We start from the raw sequence: 20,753 nt of genomic DNA on the forward strand, positions 1-20,753 counted from the left end.
TGTTTTGGTAAAGGGAGTTTTCCTCATACAGGAATTGTTTCTGTCACCAAAATTGTAGGTCCTTGTTCTTTTACCTAATGAGCTTTTTATAGAATTTTTCCTCATTCTCTGTCCTTACACATCAACAGGTGTTGGTGCCTAAGCTGCTGAATTTTTTCCTTTCAGTTTTTTGCAAATATTTATCATGAGCACTGCTGTTAGAATTTATTGTGTCCAATGTGATAATATTTTTGTTGCCTTTGAAGGCACTATAGAAACAACCAATCATTGCCATTATTTGACACTACAGGAACTCTCTTTCCTTTAGCTGCAACTTCCACTTCTCTTTTGGTTTTATTTATAGTAAGAATGTTGATAGACAGTGATTCTGCTCTTAATACACACAAGGATCTCATTTTTAGAATATCTGAAATAAATTTAAAAAAAGGTCTGATTACTATAAGGTTATTACTTTCTCAGCAAGTAGTACTTTCATGCTTTGTAAATTTTTAAAAAATGATGTATGTACATGGTTATTTTGTACTTAAAAATAATTTAAAATAAGAGAAAGTGGTAGTTTTGTTAAAGTATTCTTGAATTATTTTCATTAGTGCCTTTACTATATTGTCCCTTGATGTTATTAGTGATTCATGGTAAGTGAATCACTCATGTTTTAAGGAACTAATCAGTTTGACATAAGATGATTTGTGTATGTTAGTTTTAGGTATTGGCATATAGGGAATACATTGTAAAAGAGATGTGTGTTCATTCCATTTGCATTTCTTTTTATGAGAAGAGTCCTTATACATGAAAATAAAAGATTCTTTTTATGTTTAGGGCTAAGTTTAGAACAAGTCGACATTTTGTGGCACTGCTTAGTTGAAGATTCTGAATGTTATGATGATGCACTTCACTGGTTTTTAAATCAAGTTCGGAGTAAAGATCAACATGCAATGGGAATGGAAACTTACAAACATCTTTTTCTAGAAAAGGTATAAAAATCACTTTAAGCGTACATGCTCTAAATTTTTCTCTATATTTTCTAAGATTTTTATATCATTGTTCTCTAAATTTCACATTCACTTCTTTTGCTTTGTCAGATATTCTTTTGTACATCTTTTTCACGTACTGTTTTTTTGTTCCTATTGAAAAAAATTCAGTTTATTATTTTTTCTGATGATTTAATTACTGAAAAGAAATATTACACATATGCAGGCTGGGCCAAAAGCTAAGAAGGTGTTAGATTATTTGATAACTCATTTTTTGTTTTTAATTTATAATACTATAGGATCATATAAAGAAAATTAATTTACATTATGTATGAAAAATCAAATTGTAAATGGCAAAAAAATAATTTTCAAAGTTATTAAAATATCATGACTTTTGTCCCAACCTGTATATGCATGCATGTTTGTGTATATTTACACACATATGTGTATACATATATATTTCTGAATGTTATCTTTTTCTATAAAACTGAACTTTTATATGTTAACAATGTATGGCACATTTTTATTTTTATCTAGTAATATTCTGTCTTAGGTGAATGAATGTCTACTTTGCATACTTTGCATACATACTTTTACTTGTAGCAAAGGCATTTATTTTAAATTGCCATCAAAATACCTTTTATTATTATTATTATCCATCATAGGAGATCAATGCCGGGTTTTTGCCATTGTTAGTAACAATACTAGTGTAATCTAGTTTTATAGTTATGATGCCATTTTGGGACATTAGATACTATGATGTTGTCGCTGCAACAATAGAGTAGAATTATAGTCTTAATCAATTTGATTCCACTTGGATACAAAGCTCACTTCCTTTCCAGATGTCCTTGGTTTACAGGCTTGAAGGACACCTCCACTATAGGAGTGGGTATGTTATTTTAGATGATTCCCCTGTACCTACTAAGTATACAATAGCATCGTCCTATTCCCCATGTCCTGTTCCTCTAGGAGGGCCAAATCATTGATCTTCTCTTTTCAGTTAATGTCTGAATATTAATAGTACTTTTCATTATGTTGATGGTGAAAAGTTGACTGTAAACATGAATAATAGTATTTCTTTCCTTGTTTCCAGAATCAGAAAATGCTTTCCAGGTTATTTTACTAATTCTCACTTTTCCATGTTACCCATTCCTTCTAGCATAAGCGTTTGCATATATCAATTAAGTGATGTGGTTATAAATTAGTGATTATGATAAGGATATATCTTATCCATCACTTATTTCTGTTCATAAAATTTCTTTTACGTACATTGGATTATTTTAAATGTGACTTAGATATACATTATTAAACCATATTCTTTGTTTTTCACAAGACATAAATCAATTTTGCTTGTCCCATTTATAAACAATATGTTTATATTCCTTGAATACCCATTAAAATATAAACACCTTCAAGGGTAGGACTATTTAAAAATTTTTTGTCTTTTATTTTTCCCCTTAAATTTTTCTGAGTCTCCATATTTCTTTTGAGGGTAGAACTATCTTCAAAGTCACCTAGGTTCTAAACTCGAGAGTCATCATGAACTTCTCATTCTTCCTCACTCTACATAATCAGTATACAATTCTTGTTGATTCTGCCACCACAACATCTCTTATGTGTACCGTCCCTTTCTCTCCATTCACATAGGATCTTTCTTAATTCAGGACCTTCCCATCTCTCATCTGCATTACTGAAATAGCTTTCTAATTGATAATCCTATCTCAGGTATCTCCTTTCTCCAAAAGCTGCAAAAAGATTCTTCTAAATTTCTGCCTGCCCCTATTCAGAAAACATTAAGAGTCTCTTTGATATTATATTTATTCCTTTGTTTTCCATTTAAATCCTTTCACAGCCTTGCTGCAATCTACCTTTCCCACCTTATTATAACTTATTATAACTCTCAGATATGAAATTCCCACGTCTCATCCCTATGCTTTTTCATATGACAATCTATTCTTGGAAAATGCTCCCTCACCCCTCTCTCTTAGGATCTCTCTTTAGTTTGAAAACTGAGCTTAAAATTCACTTCCTACTTCTGATCATTTCTGACCCTTCCTCTACATACCTCCTACCCATCCCCCACCCTCCAATTGCCAATTGTCAATACTTGAGTATATATTGTTTCCCCTAATAAAACACAGGTTCCTTGAGAGTAGAGTATGTTACCTTTTGTGCCTTTGCTCTATCACAGTGCTTGGTACATAGAAGAAACGTGATGCATGTTTTGGATTGTTTTTCTTTTTCTGTCTGTTGCCTTGTGTTTCACTTATAAAATGCAGATTGAATCATCATAGTCTCAACAAATTATTCGTTTTTTCAATGATTTATTGTCACCAATATCCTCTTATAGATGATTAAAAATGTATCAATTTAATATTTACATTAAAATATCTTTATTTTATTTAGATGCCACAGCTAAAACCTGAAACTATTAGTATGACTGGTTTAAACCTGTTTCAGCATCTTTGCAATTTGGCACGACTGGCCACTAGTGCCTATGATGGTGGCTCAAACTCTGAGGTATGACATTGGGAGCTACCCTTTAAGTGTGTACTTGTTGTTTATTTTTATTAAGGTCTTTTTACATAAATACAATGAATTCATTTTCCTATCCATTGATATCTTTCTCTCAAATTTTGAAATATAATTATTAGAAATCTTTATTAGCAAAACTTTGCTAAAATTTTATCATTCCTTGTTAATTTCTTAAAGATAGTTCTTTTATAGTTAAGGTGGCACTAAGTGGCTTAGTAGGTAAAGCAAGCACTGGCCCTGGAGTCAAAAGGACCTGAGTTCAGACCTCACCTCAGACACTTACTAGCTGTGTGACCCTGAGCAAGTCACTTAACCCCAGTTGCCTTAAACATCAGGGGCTACCTCCAGTCATCCTGATGGATATCTTTTCACTGGATCCAGATGGCTCTGGAGGAGAGAGTGCGGTTGGTGACCTTGCACAACCCTCCCTCATTTAATTTAAGTCTTATTAAGTGCAAGTCATGACATTACTCTGATGTTACAGTCTTCTTCAAGAACATAGGACTAACAAAAGATGGCACTAAAACATATTTTGTCAAGAGACATAGAAAATCCTGATTTGTTGATGAAAGATGTATACAAAACATGATTTTAATACCTGGATAATCTTTCAACTTTATTTCATTTTGCTGCTGCAATTTCATTGGGATCTTGTTGTATCCAGGTTATTTCATGGTAAATACTTGCTAAATCTAAACAAATTATTCTAGTCTAAAGTGGCTATTTGGATTCCAAGGTTATGAACTTTAGCCAGCTTCAGATATTTATGCAGATCAACTCCCCAGATTCCATGGGTCCTGTCACTTATCCTAAAGAAGTCAGGGTGGTTGTCAAATTTATATCTATTATCTTGTTTTGCCCAGGGCAAGTCCCTGACCTGTCATTAAATAATGACCTGCTTTTATAGAAATCTCATTATATAATAAAATTGATTCGCAACGGTTTTGATTTCTTTTATAGACTTTGGTGTTCTACATCACTTTAGGTTTTTGAACTTTTAAGACTGTCTAGCTACAATTTCATTTTGTTTTTCCTAGTCCAGGGCTAATTGATAGTTATCAGAGCTCTATGTAGTTGACGAAGTACCCACATTGAGTTGATTGAAGGCTTAACATGGTAGTTAGTTTTGGGGTTACGTTAAAGTAAATATTACAGTTTTTAAAAACTTCTGTATGTGACAGAATATAAGGCTTTCTACAGTATTTATTGGCTAAACCACTATTAGATTACAACTATGTGCACTGGGTTGTTTCCAGCCAGACCAAACTGAATAGGTAAAATTACCACGTTTCATATCCGTATCCTTGGATTAAACTCAGCTAGAATTTTATCAGATATAAAAAACTTTGTATAACTTGAACTTAAACATCTTTAATCATTAGGATCTGTCACAGGCATTATTTACAACTACTAGACCATAATTGATCACTTGATAAAGTATTAATATTTTTAATGCCATGTGCTTTTATTTTATTGTCAGTAGTTTGACAAACATGTTGCATTTTTCTCTCTAGCTATGTGGTATGGACCAATTCTGGGGCATTGCTTTAAGAGCACAGTCTGGTGATGTTAGTCGGGCAGCTATTCAGTATATCAACTCCTATTATATTAATGGTAAGAAATTAAAGCTATATTTGTAATACTGTCTAAAATGAAGTGGAAATCTTTGTACTATTTTTTGTATTTGGCAATTTTTCATTGCCTTGAAAGTATACACAAGTCTTTTTCAATTCACATTTTTGCTTTTAAAAAATCTGGTTTCAGGTAAAACAGGTTTGGAGAAAGAACAAGAATTTATTAGTAAGTGTATGGAAAGCCTTATGATAGCCTCTAGCAATCTTGAACAAGAGTCACACTCAAGTCTTACCATTATTGAAAGAGGACTTCTTATGCTGAAGACACATCTTGAAGCATTTAGAAGAAGGTAATTTTTCAGTAACACATTTCATCTAATTTCTTTTTTCCTTATATTTACATGTACAATTACGTAAAACATTACTATATTAGGAAATTCTACGTCTAATGTTTACTGCCTACATTACCACTCTGAACCTTTAAACTCCTGTGTTCTTATTTATGGAATTCAAGATTTTAAAAAATTTTGTAAAACTTTTAATAATGAATAAACATAAAAAGTTCTTTATTCCAGTTATAAACTTTGCAGGCAATTTTCATTCTTCAAAAAGTTTCAATTTAAATTGCCTCTAAAAGTGAGAAGAGGGATGAGGGGGAAAAATCTAGTTGCAGGGAAATATTTGAATATGTCTTTACCAGCCTAATTCAGTATACCCACACTATGCCAAGAAAGTATACTGGCTGGTTGCCTTTGATTTTTTTCCTCCTAAAATTGATGATAGTGTTTTCTTTTTACATTTCAGTTCTCTATAGAAATATGAAGAAAATATTCATTGCTATTCAGTGTCTTTATAAATAATTTAGGTTTTCATTGTATTCAGTACCGAAATAAAATATATTAACATTTATGAAAATATTAAATAAAAGGAAAGGTAAAGAGAGTGCTTTTATTAACAAATGTAATTTTTAAACTGATTATGAATAAATGTAAAAATCTACTAAAAATAACATTAACAACATTCAAAGCCATTAAGAATGATTTCTTCCAACCAGCCCAGACTTAAAGTTTAGTGTATTAAAAGTATTAAACATTTTCATGCTTCTAGATTTTCTCTTTTTAAAAATATGCCAGTTGGGGCAGCTAGATGGTACAAAGCACCGGCTCTGGAGTCAGGAGTACCTGAGTTCAAATCCGGCCTCAGACACTTAACACTAGCTGTGTGACCCTGGGCAAGTCACTTAACCCCAATTGCCTCACTTAAAAAAAAAAGTAACTGGGAAATATTAAAAAAATAAATTAAAAAGTACAAAAAAAAATGTGCCAGTTGCTGAACAGTTTTACTTGAGTAAATGAGAAGGTATTGGAAATTAGTTCTGGGGAGAAAGAGTTATTGAGTTACCTTGAGGAACCTATAGTAAATGACAAGTTCCAATACAATAAGAAGTTTAATTCTTTTTTAAAGGAACTGATTCTAATAGATATCCCATTGCCTCGTAATGTTTTAACAGAGTTTAAAAACATTTTTCTATAAAACAATATTGACTGTAATTCCATAGTTTTATTAAATTACTCTTTGTACAAGTGTTCAGTGGTTACCTTCTAATTTGTTCATGAAATTGTTCACTTTAGTCACCTAGATATTTACGATACATTTTGTCACACTTATAGAGCTAATATAATATGTGATTTGGGAAGGGGTAGAAAAATAGAATTAAATAACTTCTAGTGTCCCTTTCAGTTTTAAATCTTTTATCTTCGTAGCCCCTTTTAATTTAAATTTTATATTCTGTGAAACTTATGACTTCATTATTTTGGAAACAATTAAGTATTTCCTTTTAAAAGACATGCCATGAGATGTTATTTCATATAATTGACATTGTTAGAGTGATTAAAATGGTATCATAACTGGAAAGTGCCACTTACTTTGAGGACTATCATCATTCACATTCCACTGCAATAAGATAATGAAGTTATTTTATGTATAGATTTCTTAAATAAGAATGCATAATAATTGACAGCAAAACTTAGGGTAATTTCCATTTAGTTTTATTTCCATTTGTTACATTGTTTATCCTACAAAACATAAAAAAAGAACATGACCTATAGTAGTGGTGTCAAAATCAAATAGAAATGGATCTCTGTGGGCTGCATATTGACTTAGAAAATTGCAAATTAACATCAATGATGTGTTTTTCTATTTTATTTTTAATTTGCTTAAACATTTCCCAGTTATATTTGAATCTAATTCAGGTTGCATTGGGCCCTGTGAGTTTGATGCCACTGGCTTATAGTGAGTATAAAATACTGAATTTCAAGTTCTCATTGAGCAGGTATCAAGCGCTCACTTTGTCACGTATTGTATTAGATACTGAGGACACAAAGAAAAGTGAAATAGCCTGTGCCTTCAAAAAACTTACATTTTATTGAGGAAGGAGAGCATATTAATAAATGTATTTAAAATCATACAAATAAATACAATGTAAATTTTTAGGGGAGTAGCAAATCAGAAAAGATTTCATGTAGAAAGTGATACTTGAGCAATGTTTTGAAAGAACAATATATTTAAAGGTGAAAAGGAAGAGCATGGGGAGGAGCTTGTTCACATGTAGAATATCAGCAAATAAAATGTTCTGTGTGATTAATATTTTTTTTTGTTTTGTTTTGTTTTTGGTGGGGCAATGGGTGCCCAGGGTCACACAGCTAGTAAGTGTCAAGTGTCTGAGGCCAAATTTGAACTCGGGTACTCCTGAATCCAGAGCCAGTGCTTTATCCACTGTGCCACCTAGCTGCCCCAATAGTTTGTTTTTTTTAATCTATTTTCCTGGACTGAAGAGTGTAAGAATTCGAGATAATGTATAACCATGGTTAGAAAGGTTTGTTGGGACCAGGTTATAAAGGGCTTTTACAGATAAACAGAGGACTAATATTTGATTCTAGTGGTAATAGGGATCTATTGTAATTTTTAAAGTAAAGGAGTAACTAATGTAATATATGTACTGTTGGAAAACTACTTCACAATTGAATTTATAATAGATTCAAGAGAGGAGGTAATTCTGGCATGGAGACTAATTAGAAGACTTTTCAGTAGTGGGTGAGAGTGGTGACTGAATAGATAGAAAAGGACCGGTATGAGATGTGGTGGGGGAGGTTGAAATGATGAGATTTGGCAAGTCACATTGACTGAAAGAGTAAGTATTTAAGGGCAGTTCTGAAGTTGCAAGCCTTTGTGACTAGGAGGTTGCTGATGACTTTAAAGAAAACAGTGACATTTAGGAGTAAGGGTGGATGTAGAAGGGATGAATATAATGAGAACTTTTTTTTTTCTAACATGTGTTTGAGGTGTCTAAAAGATAGGTAGTTTGAGATATCCAGGAGGCCGTTAGAGTTATGTGACTAAAACTCTGGAAAAAGACTAATGCTGGATATATTTTTGATTTGGAATCATTTGACTTGATACAATAATTAAACCTATGGTAGCTGGTTTGAATACCAAGTGAATTCTAGAATATAGAAAGATTCAAAAGGGACCCAAGACTGAGCCTCTTAGTATGCCCGTGTTTATAAGATGTGTTATAATTGAAGAACCAGCAGAAATTACAGGTCAGTTGGGAGAAACAAGAGACATTCGTATCAGATATTGCTTAAAGATCAAGAAGCCTGAGGCTTGAGAAAACATCATCATTAGGTAGAGATTGGAAAGTGATATTACAGTACGAGTGATGTTTTGAAGAAAAACTGAGTGATAGAGGGATTGGATAGGATGAGGAGGAGGATAAACTAATAAAGGTGTAAGGCATAGGGACAAATGAAATGATAAATTATGATCTAATGGGATTTCAAAGCTTTTGATCATTTAAGTAGAACACATGTGGGTGATGACAGTCAATAAATATTTATTAAATGCCTGTTTTGTGCCCAGGCACTGGGATGAGCACTTGGGCTCAAGAAAGGAAAACAAAGCCCTTGCAGAGTTTATAATCTAATAGTGGAGACGACATGCAAACAGCTTGCACAAACTACATGTAAGATAAATAGGAAATAATCAACAGAAGAAAGATAAGAGAATCAAGAGATATTGGGAAGTCTTCCCTTGGAAGGTGGGACTTTAGCTAGGACTTGAGAGAAATCCAGATATGGAAGTGATAGCCAGTGAAAATACCTGGAGCTGTGAGATGGAGTGTCTTATTGGAGGAATAACAGGGAGGCCAGTGTAATTAGATCACAGAGTACCGGGGAGAAGTATAGCAGGGGGTATGTAGTGCAAAGTGGCAAGGTGTAAAGGTATGAAAAAAACAAATAAGGTAGGGAGTGGAGAGGAGTATCTAATGAAGGACTTTGAATGCTAAATAGATCATTTCTGTTTAATTCAGGAAGAATGTAATCAACTTTATACCTGATGTCAAATTAGGGAATAGGGCATGGGATTTGAGAAGTTTCAGGAACTGGTAATTATTAGGGTATTTGAGATGCCATCAAATCCCTTAATATAAGGACAGGGGATAAGTTGGAGAAGATGGTAAGCCAGTTCCTGAGCTGCTTTAAAAAGGGGTAAAAATATCCACTAAAGGAATCTTGATTAGATGATACATTTGAATAGTGTGAACATGAGGTAAGGAGAGGTTCTTGAATGATGGCAGCAAAAGGAGTATCTGGAAGTGGATATAAATATGAACTGCTGTAACTAATTAAAATTTCCCTGACAGTTGTTTTGTACATTTAATTATCAGATACACATAGCACCATGGGGTATGCTTTGTATTTTATGTTAATAGAAAGTAAAGGTAGACCTTTTTCTCAAAAATTCTTCTACCCATGAAGATGAATTAGACATCTCACAAAAGACTTCATCTACAACAGATATGCAACAATGACATTATATAGAATTTTAATTACTGGCTGACCTATTTTTTAAAAATTGAGATTTTTTAAAAAATAGTTTATCTCTAAAAGATATATACATTGTTGGGACCTTGAACTATCTACGTGTATACATGTAAATATGCATAATTTTCTTATATATATTTAATTCATTACATGTAAGTTTGAGATTGAAAATCAGAATTTAAATTTAATTTTGATTAAACATTGGTATAGGCTAAACTAGAGTATATTTAATAATAGCTGCCATTTATATAGCACTTTAAGGTTCACAAAACATTACATATTTGGTCTCATTCTCACAACTCTGGAAGATTTTTAAAAAATGCCCCTCATTTTTTTCAATTTTAGGAATTTTCATATAACATCAAAATAGAACTAATATTTGATATGGTTTTAAAAATCTGTTTTAGGTTTGCTTATCATTTACGACAGTGGCAAATTGAAGGGACTGGCATTAGTAGTCATTTAAAAGCACTTAGTGACAAACAGTCATTACCACTAAGAATTGTATGTCAGCCAGCTGGCCTTCCTGACAAGGTAATCACACATTTGATTCCTAAATTAGTACTATTTTCACATGTAAATGTTTGTTCTTTCATATTTTTTAATTGGTCATATTTTATATTTCAGATGACTATTGAAATGTATCCTAGTGACCAGGTAGCAGATCTTAGGGCAGAAGTAACTCACTGGTATGAAAATTTACAAAAAGAGCAGTTAAGTCAACAAGCACAGCTTCAGGAGTTTGGTCAAAGCAGCAGAAAGGGAGAATTTCCTGGTAAGTGGCAGTTCTGATGATCATAGTCTCATTTTTCTTCTCTCAAAACTAATGGACTGGTCACCTTTTAGGGTACTGCTCAGCTGTGCTTCCCGAAGGGGGCCCAGGCAGAATTTCCAAATACCCTTTTTGAAAGTCTATAGGTCAAATAAAGTAAATAGCCAACATGAAAGCAAAACCAGTTTCTTAGTTAACCATAGAAGAAGTACTTGCTAGAAGCAGCTTCAGCTTCATAGGATACAGTTTTGTTTATTTTTTATCGTTTTTTTTTTTTTTTTTTTGGCTCATGTGGAATATACAGGCAATCAATAGGATTTATTTATATTATCTAAGTAAAACCTTTCACAGGAAAGAGACAGTGCTGCAATTTAAAAGTGATATTAAGAGAAGTAATCCTGGGGCAGCTAGGTGGCACAGTGGATAAAACACCAGCCCTGGATTCAGGAGGACCTGAGTTCAAATCCGACCTCAGACACTTGACGCTTCCTAGCTGTGTGACCCTGGGCAAGTCACTTAACCCTCATTGTCCCACCAAAAAAAAAAGAGAGAGAGAGAGAGAAGTAATCCTTCCATGGAGGAAATGGAGGGATGTTCTGGAGAAATACTTGGAATGCAACTGGTAGGACTAGTTATTAGAATGCTAAAGATTCCTTCTACAAGGGCAGGAAAGAAGAGGAGGTGACCAAATACTTTTATAATAATTGTCAAAGAAATCCATTTGATTTAGGAGTAAAGATAAGAGAAAGCTCTTCACTAAGAATACCATATAGTGTTGTTTTTTATGCAGTAGATGATACCCACAGTTTTGTGGTATCTTCGTATAGTTTATTATATTTTATTTTTCCCTCAGTTCCTTGAAAAGTTTCTAATGCATCTTTTATAGAATTGAAATCATTAATTCCATGTCAAAATGAAAAGTATTTTTTTTCTCCATTTTTAAAAATTAGAGCTTTTTTGGGAAACTATTCATTATATTTCTAAACATTACTGTGAGAAAAAACAATTTAGAGTTTTTAAGGACCTCTGCTGCCAGTTGGTACTATGCAAATAGGAATATAGTTCTTTACATGTGGTTTGGACAGGACAGAGCACATAGGCATAGTTTCTAGGAATAAGAAAGTGAAAATCCCTATCTTGAAACCTGTGGCATCTAGGTGGTACAGTGGATAGAGTTGAAACCTGACCTCAGACTTTGTGTGACTTTGATGAAGTCACTTAACCTTTTTTGCCTCAATTTCCTCTTCTATAAAAAGGAAATGGCAAACCACTCCAGTATCTTTACCCCAAAAAACCCAAATGGAATCACAACTAAAACGATTCAATAAGAAAATGCCTCTCTTACCATATCCCAAGATCACATGAACTTTTTGTTCCCAGATCATGCTGCTATTCATATTAAACATGAAGTTCATTAAAATCCCCAGATCTGCTTTCTTCTAAGCCTTCTCCATCTTGTACTTTTAAAATTGATTTACTGAACCAAATTTCATACTTTACATTTGTCCTAGTGGGATTTAATATGGGGGTGGGGCAGTGAGGGTTAAGTAACTTGCTCAGGGTCACACAGCTAGTAAGTGTCAATTGTCTGAGGCTGGATTTGAACTCAGGTCCTCCTGAATCTAGGGCCGGTGTTTTATCCACTGTGTCACCTAATTGCCCCCTGGGATTTAATTTTTATAGATTTAAGCCCAGTGCTTTAGCTTGTTAAGAACTTTCCTATAGCATCTATAAGCTACTGGTGTATCATCTCTAAGTTTGAAAACATTAAACAGCCCAGAGCCAAGCAGAAAGCTCTGGGGCCTCCTGATGATGAAATTAATCTTCATCAGTGATCTGTTAAATGGAGATATTGTATTTACTTCATAAGGTTGATGTGAAAATCAAATTAGATAGCATATTTAAAAACTGTAAACCTTAAAGTTCTATATGAATGCTAACTAGTTATTAATGTGAAGAATTGCAATGTTTTAAAGTCTAGGTTTCTAAAAATAGAAACCCCTCCCACCTTACTCAAACTTATATGTTTTGTTAATGTCTTGATTTTTTCCCCTTTTTCTTAGTAACATTAAATGTGTATTCAGCTTCTTACTTTATATTGCTACCCAAAACGTTATATTAAGAACTACTATAAATTTAAGTGTAACCCCAGATCCCTTCTTTTCCCATATTTCATTTTTTCAGGGAAACCTTAGCAGTTGTTATACTGTCTACTAAAACACATTTATACCTGAATAGAATAGAATAGATCATTAACATTTCTTAGTAGTAATCCAATGCTGTTAATGTAGTTATCCTATTTGAGCTTCATGGCAGTGCTATAGTAGGTAAGTACTACAGTTATTTTTATCCTCATTTGAAAGATAAAGAAACAGAAGTTGTAAGTTGCCTTGGATCTAGAGTAGAACCTATGTCTTCCCTGATTCCTGTCTAGGACTCTTTACTCTGTAACATGCAGCCTTATACTTAAACAATTCTATGCATAAAGTGAAAATGTAATGATTATTCATAAAATTATTCTAGTCATACTTGAAAATATTTGCTTTTTTTCCCCAATGTGCATATTATTTTCCCTCCAACACCTTAGATGATTTCATGAGTTTCTTTGACCAAAGGGTATTTTTCTAGCCAGTATTCTAATGACAAGTCTTTTCTAATTTGTCTAGGTTGGTCCGTGTTCAAGAGATGAAATTTTTGAGAAAAGAGGATAGGTCAAAATTGTTGAATAGAGCATCTAAATTCTTCTCAAAGCAAAAAGAGGAAGAAGTAGTGGGAAAGAAGCAACATTTTATGCAAAGTGCACTATTTTTATCTTAGTATTGCTGCTTCTTCAAGAGGTCCTGATCCTAATCACTTCTTTGTGTTTCCTTAACCTCTCTATGTTTCTCCCTTTTTTTGCCACTAAATCACCATGGCAGAGAAACTTTTTATGGTCTACTCGTAGTTGAACACTTGCTTAGGAGTTTAAGATAATAAGTACCATCAATGCAGGATAAGGTTCTTACTTGTAAATTGAAGAAACCTAGACTAGATAACTTTTAATATCCCTTCTGGTTTTTATATTATGATTTTAAGTCATGCAGGCATCAAAGGATTGAATAGCATTTGAGGATCTTGGTAGCCAAGAACACAGATTTTAATACTAATATGGATAGAATTTCATGGATTTATTCATCTGACATGTAAAATTTTGTGCCAAGAATCTTGATATTTCATCATACTCCTTATATGAATTTTTTTTCAATAATCCTTTGACTTCAGTATAAAGAAATTTTTAAAAGTTTCAAATATGCCCTTCAGAGATGACATACTGGTTCTCTTTCTTTGTCATAATTGCCTAGGACACATAACCCAATTTTTGGCAGGGAGGAGGGTCAGGGCACTGTTCCTTTTGTTTCTTTTTCTGTGATTTCTAGAGCTCATTTCTTTGTCATTCCCTACTAGTCATTACTGTCTTCTCTGTAAAACCTGTTTTCCTTTTTGGTTATGATATCCTAATCCTTTAGATTGATGTTAGAGGAAGGAAGTGGCAATGGGGAGCAATTTATTTACTAACTGGCAGCCTTCCTTACCCTACTCAAGAAAATTTTATGGATTCCTATCTGTAACTGAAAGCAGTTGTAGGCTTATTTAGTTATATTGGTACTTTCAGAAAGCTGTTTAGTAATTGGCTAGCCCTCAGATATTAGAACATTTACAAAAACGCATTATTACCACACTGTCTTCTACTTTTACATTTTAGGAATAGAATTAATGAAATTTAACTGTTAATAGTTTTGATGTTTCTTGCTCTCACTACTCTTTGAAATTGATGATTTAAAAATATATCCAAAGTTTAACTAAACTTTAAAAGGTTCCTTACATTGTTTGCTTTTTTTCAAGGTGGTCTTATGGGACCTGTTAGAATGATTTCATCTGGGCATGAACTAACAACAGACTATGATGAAAAAACACTGCATGAACTGGGATTTAAGGATATGCAGGTACTCATTGCAAAAGAGACTTTTTAATTTTCATGGTACACTATTTTTATTTTCCTGGTTTTGTGGGGTATGGTTTCTGGTAAATTCTGTTGAATTTATTATCATACCTATTTAATATTTGCTTCCTGGAAAAATGTTATATTGTCACACTGATATGTCACAAACAACTCTCTGGCTTTAAACTGCTGGAAAGTAGCCACCTTCTCTTTTAGCTCTAAAATGGCACCAGATAGGCACCTTTATGAAAATATATTAAAATAACATTAACATTTTTAATGGATGATACAGCCAACATATTAATATTTAATTAATACATTAGCTATAATATTTTGTTATATTACACTATTGAGTATAGTACTGTAGGATACTTATAAATGAGAGAAAAGGTTAGTCCTGTCTTTTTTTCCCCCCAAAACAAATTCAGTTTATTTCATCATACAAAAAAAATTTCTCTTTACTGTATTTATAAATTTTAAGAAAATCAGCTTTAAGCTGTGACCTTTGACCCAGCAATACCACTTTTGGGTCTTTTTCCCAAAGAGATCATGGAAGGGGGAAAGGGACCCACATGTACAAAAATATTTATAGCTGCTCTTTACGTGGTAGCAAGGAATTGGAAGTTGAGGGGGTGCCCATCAATTGGGGAATGGCTGGACAAGTTGTGGTATATGAATACAATGGAATACTATAAGTATTGGAGTATATGGAGTGCTGTAAGAAAAGATGAGCAGGAGGAGTTCAGAGAAACCTGGAGGGTCTTGCATGAGCTGATGATGAGTGAGATGAGCAGAACCATAAGAACATTGTACACAGTATCATCAACATTGAATGTTGACCTACTGTGATGGACTATATATTCTTCTCACCAATGCAATGGTACAGAAGAGTTCCAGGGAACTCATGATAGAAGAGGATCTCCAAATCCAAGGAAAAAAAAAAGAACTGTGGAGTATAGATGTTGATTGAACCATACTATTTCTTTTGTTTTGGGTGCTAATGTTTTTTTTTTCTTCTATTTTGAGGTTTTGCATTACTGCTCTGATTTTTTTCTCTTATAATAGGATTAATGTATATATATATGTGTGTGTGTTTATATGTGTGTGTCTGTATATGTATATAGATATAGATATAGATATAGATATAACCTATATCAGATTACCTGCTGTCTAGGGGAGGGGGGAGGGAGGGGAGGGAGAAAAATCTGAAATTGTAAAGCTTGTATAAACAAAAGTTTAGAACTATCTTTACATATAATGGAAAAAATAAAATACCTTATATGTAAAAAAAAAGGAAAAAAAAAAAGAAAAAAAGAAAATCAGCTTTAAAACACAGCAATCACAAAATGGAAAAATGATCATGTTTCTTTCTACCCCCTCCATTTCTAGATGGTATTTGTATCACTGGGAGCACCAAGAAGAGAACGGAAAGGGGAAGGTGTTCAGTTACCAGCTTCTTGCCTCCCACCTCCTCAGAAGGACAACATTCCAATGCTTTTGCTTTTACAAGAGCCTCATCTTACCACTCTGTTTGATTTATTAGAAATGCTTGCATCATTTAAACCTCCTTCTGGAGAAGTGACAATGGAAGATATTGAGGTGATCAATTCAGTTTTTTGTTTCATGAGATTTTTAAATTATTTGGATTTGGAGAAATGACTTTTTTTTAAATTTAATTTTAATTGCTTTAAAATGAGAAAAACCTATAACTAGCTGCTCATGTTTCCTTTGTATTGGATCTGCTTGAATTCTTTTTTTAATTTTTCTAGTTTATTAGTACCTACAGAGTGCCTTGTGAGCCATAGAAAATTACTAATAAAGCTAATTATAAGTTCAGTGATTTCATGCTATAAAAAGAATATTAGATTTCCCCCCCTCATTGATTGGTAGGTGTGAGAAAATAATTATTAATAATGAATTTCTTGTGGGGGACTCCTGCCCCCGAAAGTTCACCCCTTGTCTGGGACAAGGTCAGGAGAGCAAAAGAAATGGAGATTTTTTTGTCTAGCTCTGTGAACTGGTAGGATTAAACCACACCTAGGTACTGGACTTCCCTTTTGTCATCTGTATATTTCATTTCAATTTGGACCACTCCCAAGTCATGTCAAGCAATGGAATTGAATGATGCTAACCAATTAGCTTTGTTCAAAGTATAAAATGCTCAGGTGTTGAGTTAACACAAAAGCCCTGCTTTCTTTTAAATTAGCTTAACTGGAAGTGAATTGTGGATTGTATAGACTTAGGTTAGAGCTAGGAGGATTATCCGTATTTCTTTTCCCCTCTTCCCTTATCTTTGATTTTTATTAATTTCACCTTTGCTGTTTATTTTATTCCCAATTAAAATCTGATCTGTTTGTGGAAAAGAGGCTGTAAGGTTCCTTTCTTATTGGCCTGGGAGAAATATCTAAAAAGGCAGTTCAGAGGGGAGAGAGCTTTGAACTTGGAGGTTCCTCATTATTTCCAGTACCCCAATATTTTGGCAAGCCACCCAATTAACTCTCCATATATTAGGTTTGGTCCTCACAGTTTGGCCTTCTCTTTATCCACTCTCATGGCCCTGAAAGCTTTCTTTTGGTGTGGGCTTTTCAATTTAGGACTATGTAGTTATGAACGCCTGAGACTAAGAGAAGTAGAGAAGACATGTAGTTAATTCTTTACTGACATATAATATTAATTATAAATTATAAATGTTTACAGCACAAAATGGGCATAATAGCAATAAATATTTAAATAACAATTTATAAAATACAATAGTCACATTAATTCTAAAGAACACATAGGTTTCTGTAGGTCTTCCCAATCCTTTTAAAGTGATTCCTTACACATATAAGGAGCTAATGAAGCAGCAATAGCTTTCAGATTTTGTTCCAGCATAATTGTCATGGTCATATGGTATAAAGTTCTTCTGCTTTATACCTTTTGTTGCTAAAATTAGTTCTAAGTAAGTTAATTTATTTTATAGCCTCCTGTCCCATTCCACCTTTTTATTCCTCCTCATCACACAGCTGCTCCACATTTCCCTCTCTTCCCATTTCCTTCTTTCTCCCTCCACTTATCTATCCTCTTTCTCTCAATCTTTCCTTCACTGCCCCCCCCCCCCCCCCCCCCCCCCCCCCGCCATCCCTCTTTTTAACCTCCTTTCACTCTCCCTTTTTTTCTCTCTCTCTCTCTTCCTTTGGTTCATCCAGTAAACATTTGTTAAACATCTACTATGTGGCCAGCAGTGCTAAACACTTAGAATACAAAAAGCGACAAAAGATAGTCTCTATTTCAGCAGGAAGGCACTTGAATTGAGAGAGGTTAAGTATAAGGTCTTGTAGCAGGTGGGATTTTAATTGGTACTTATAGGAAGACAGGGAGGTCAGTAATGAGCCAGAGGAGGGAGAGTGTCCCAGGCATGATGGGCAGCCAGAGAAAATGGTCCTGAGAGTTGGGATATCTTGTTCATGGAACATTCTGGAGCCCAGTGTCTCTTCAATGAAGAGAATGTGTGGGTCAGTAAGGTTCAAGAATACTGTAAAGATAAGAGGGGGATACCTTATCAAGGGTTCTGAATGCCAAACAAGCATTTTTAATTTTTTTCTGAAAGTAGTAAGAAGCCACTAGAGATTGTTGAGCAAAGAAATAACATGATCAGGTGTACATTTTAGGAAGATGTTTAGTCGTTAAATGGAGAATGGATTAAAGTAGGGAGGTACATGAGACAGGCACACCAACCAGCAGGATTTTGGGGTGATATGGGCTTGTACCTGAGTGTTAGTGTCAAATTCATAGTACAGAAGGGGGCATATTTAAGAGATTTTGCAAAGATGAAATTGACAGTCCTTGGCCACAGATTACATTTGGCGGTGAGAGATAGGGAGGAGTCCAGGATGACTCCTAGTTTCTAGCCTGAGGAACTGGGAGGATGATGTTTTCCTCTATAGTAATAGGGAATATGGACAGGTGGGTGATATGAAAGATAGAACACTGACCCAGAAGTTGGGAGGACCTGACCATATTCCATACCATCATGCAATTGGCTAAAAGATATATAGAATACAACATTACACTGTGCTTATTTGTTTACTGTGAAAAAGCATTTGTTAGAGCAAAATACTGCTTTTGAAATCAAAGCTCTATTCCATCAAGATGTCTCCCATCCATACCTCAAAAACATACAGAATTCCTTAAAAGTTATAAAAGAAGTACCATCATGTGGTGACATATTACGATCTTAGGCAGAAAATAGAAACATGCTCACCAAAGGTTTTTGCTAGTGTGATGAATTTCAAGTTGAATAGGTGTTCCTGTTGGATTTTGAGTTCCTCCCAGTGCCCCTATTTGCACATGGTATAATGATTCTTTAAAGTCTGGGAACATTGCAGAACCTCCTAAAAGAATTAATATGGCCATAAAAAATTATCACTATTAGCCAGACTTTAGTTAGCCTTTCCAGTATTGTCTACTTCCATTTTCAAGAGCTTTTGTTATTATTTGAGATATGATGCTTTGCTACTTCAGAATTTTTTGTGCATTTTGAGGAAAATACTTCACAAACCTTAAACTACTATGTAAATTTGGTAGAGAAACATATACCAGTACATATACATTCCAGTAAATTTTAACTCCCCCCTCAGATACTTAATGTTAAAGACTGAAGAGAAATTTCCAGTAGTTCATCTAATATATTATGATTACATTTGTCTGAACCATTATAGTTAAATAAGTAGTTTTCTTTATTTTTCTTCTAGGACTCTAACATTATTGCAGATTCAATTTGTGAAAATAAATTCTGTAAGAAATGCCACATTTGAAACAAAGTATTTCTTTTAGAATAGCTTGTTAAAATATGCTGGGAACAATTACATATATCTGTAATCTTAGCTATTGTGAGATTTAAAATTGACTATGCATGGCTGTTCCTCATGGTCTCCTCCCCAAAAGGGCAGTCCTTCAAAAGCCGCTTTACCACACTATGGGAGGGGTAACTGAAGCTGGTGAATCCCTAATCTTTCAGAGTTTTGAGCTACAGTGGGGCTAATTCTGATCAGGTTTCTTCACTAAATAGATCTGGTGAGCTTCTGGTAGTAGAGGGCTTATAAGCAGGAGCCACCCAGCCCACGTCAAAAATGCAGAACAATTTAAAACTTTTATGCCAGTCAATATTTGTATTGGAACTGTGAGTGGCTGTTCACACTTTTAGCCTGAGCAAGATAGGAGAACTAGTCTCAAAACCATTTTAAAATTTCATTCAGTTTAAATTGTTAATAAAGACATTCTTTATTTTACTGTACATTACATTCTGTACTACTTTTATTTGTCTAGAGTGCAAGATGTGAAGAGCTTCACCTTCATGCAGAAAATCTATCCAGACGTGTTTGGGAGTTGCTAATGCTTCTTCCTACATGTCCTAACATGCTACAGGCATTCCAAACAATTTCAGATGAGCAGGTGAGCCCATAGTGTCAAGTCTCTATTTTAAGAAAGCATTACTGATTATGGGATCATTTATTAAAATATCCGTTTGGAGGATTTTAATTAAATTTTTTCTCTAGGTATATGAAAATAATTGTTGGCTGTGTCATATACAGTTATAAAAATTTCTTTGTGGCAAAGACCAGCAAAATTCCAAAGTAATTTTAATACAAAAGTCAAAATCTTAGCTCTTTCAGTTTTAGTTTGGTCACTGGTGTTAACAGTCAGTCATTATAGATTTTTGTAACCCATTTCAGGACATGTTTGTTTGATCTTTGATAATTGGTAGCTTTTCTTAAGCATCTCCTTTTCCTTTTTACATTTAAAACAACCTGAAAACCACATTTTATTCATCTTATTTGAAGGGTAATGATGGGCTTAATTGGAAAGAACTTCTAAGAATAAAGAGTGCTCACAAATTGTTGTATGCACTTGAAATCATTGAAGCATTGGGCAAACCTAACAGAAGAATTAGAAGAGAGTCTACGGTAATTACATTCCACTTGTTATTTCTGTCAGTAGCTGCGAAGTAAAAAAATTTTCACATATAATACATTAACTTTCTAGTCTCAAGTGATACTG

At 33.8% G+C, this 20,753-nt stretch overlaps 1 protein-coding gene across 4 annotated transcripts in view; it reads left to right on the plus strand.

The window, feature by feature from the left end:
• Positions 1 to 20,753, plus strand: part of USP34 (ubiquitin specific peptidase 34) — a 313,145-nt gene that overhangs the window by 173,584 nt on the left and 118,808 nt on the right. For all 4 annotated transcript variants that reach the window (XM_043983440.1, XM_043983444.1, XM_043983443.1 and 1 more), the window contains exons 22-31: positions 817 to 971; positions 3,375 to 3,488; positions 5,018 to 5,117; positions 5,268 to 5,427; positions 10,371 to 10,497; positions 10,591 to 10,738; positions 14,618 to 14,718; positions 16,104 to 16,313; positions 20,022 to 20,147; positions 20,537 to 20,659. In XM_043983440.1, the coding sequence (XP_043839375.1) occupies positions 817 to 971; positions 3,375 to 3,488; positions 5,018 to 5,117; positions 5,268 to 5,427; positions 10,371 to 10,497; positions 10,591 to 10,738; positions 14,618 to 14,718; positions 16,104 to 16,313; positions 20,022 to 20,147; positions 20,537 to 20,659 (1,364 nt within the window). The remainder of the gene's footprint in view (positions 1 to 816; positions 972 to 3,374; positions 3,489 to 5,017; positions 5,118 to 5,267; positions 5,428 to 10,370; positions 10,498 to 10,590; positions 10,739 to 14,617; positions 14,719 to 16,103; positions 16,314 to 20,021; positions 20,148 to 20,536; positions 20,660 to 20,753) is intronic.

Source organism: Dromiciops gliroides, chromosome 2 (genome assembly GCF_019393635.1).
Source record: "Dromiciops gliroides isolate mDroGli1 chromosome 2, mDroGli1.pri, whole genome shotgun sequence".
Taxonomy (NCBI): domain Eukaryota; kingdom Metazoa; phylum Chordata; class Mammalia; order Microbiotheria; family Microbiotheriidae; genus Dromiciops; species Dromiciops gliroides.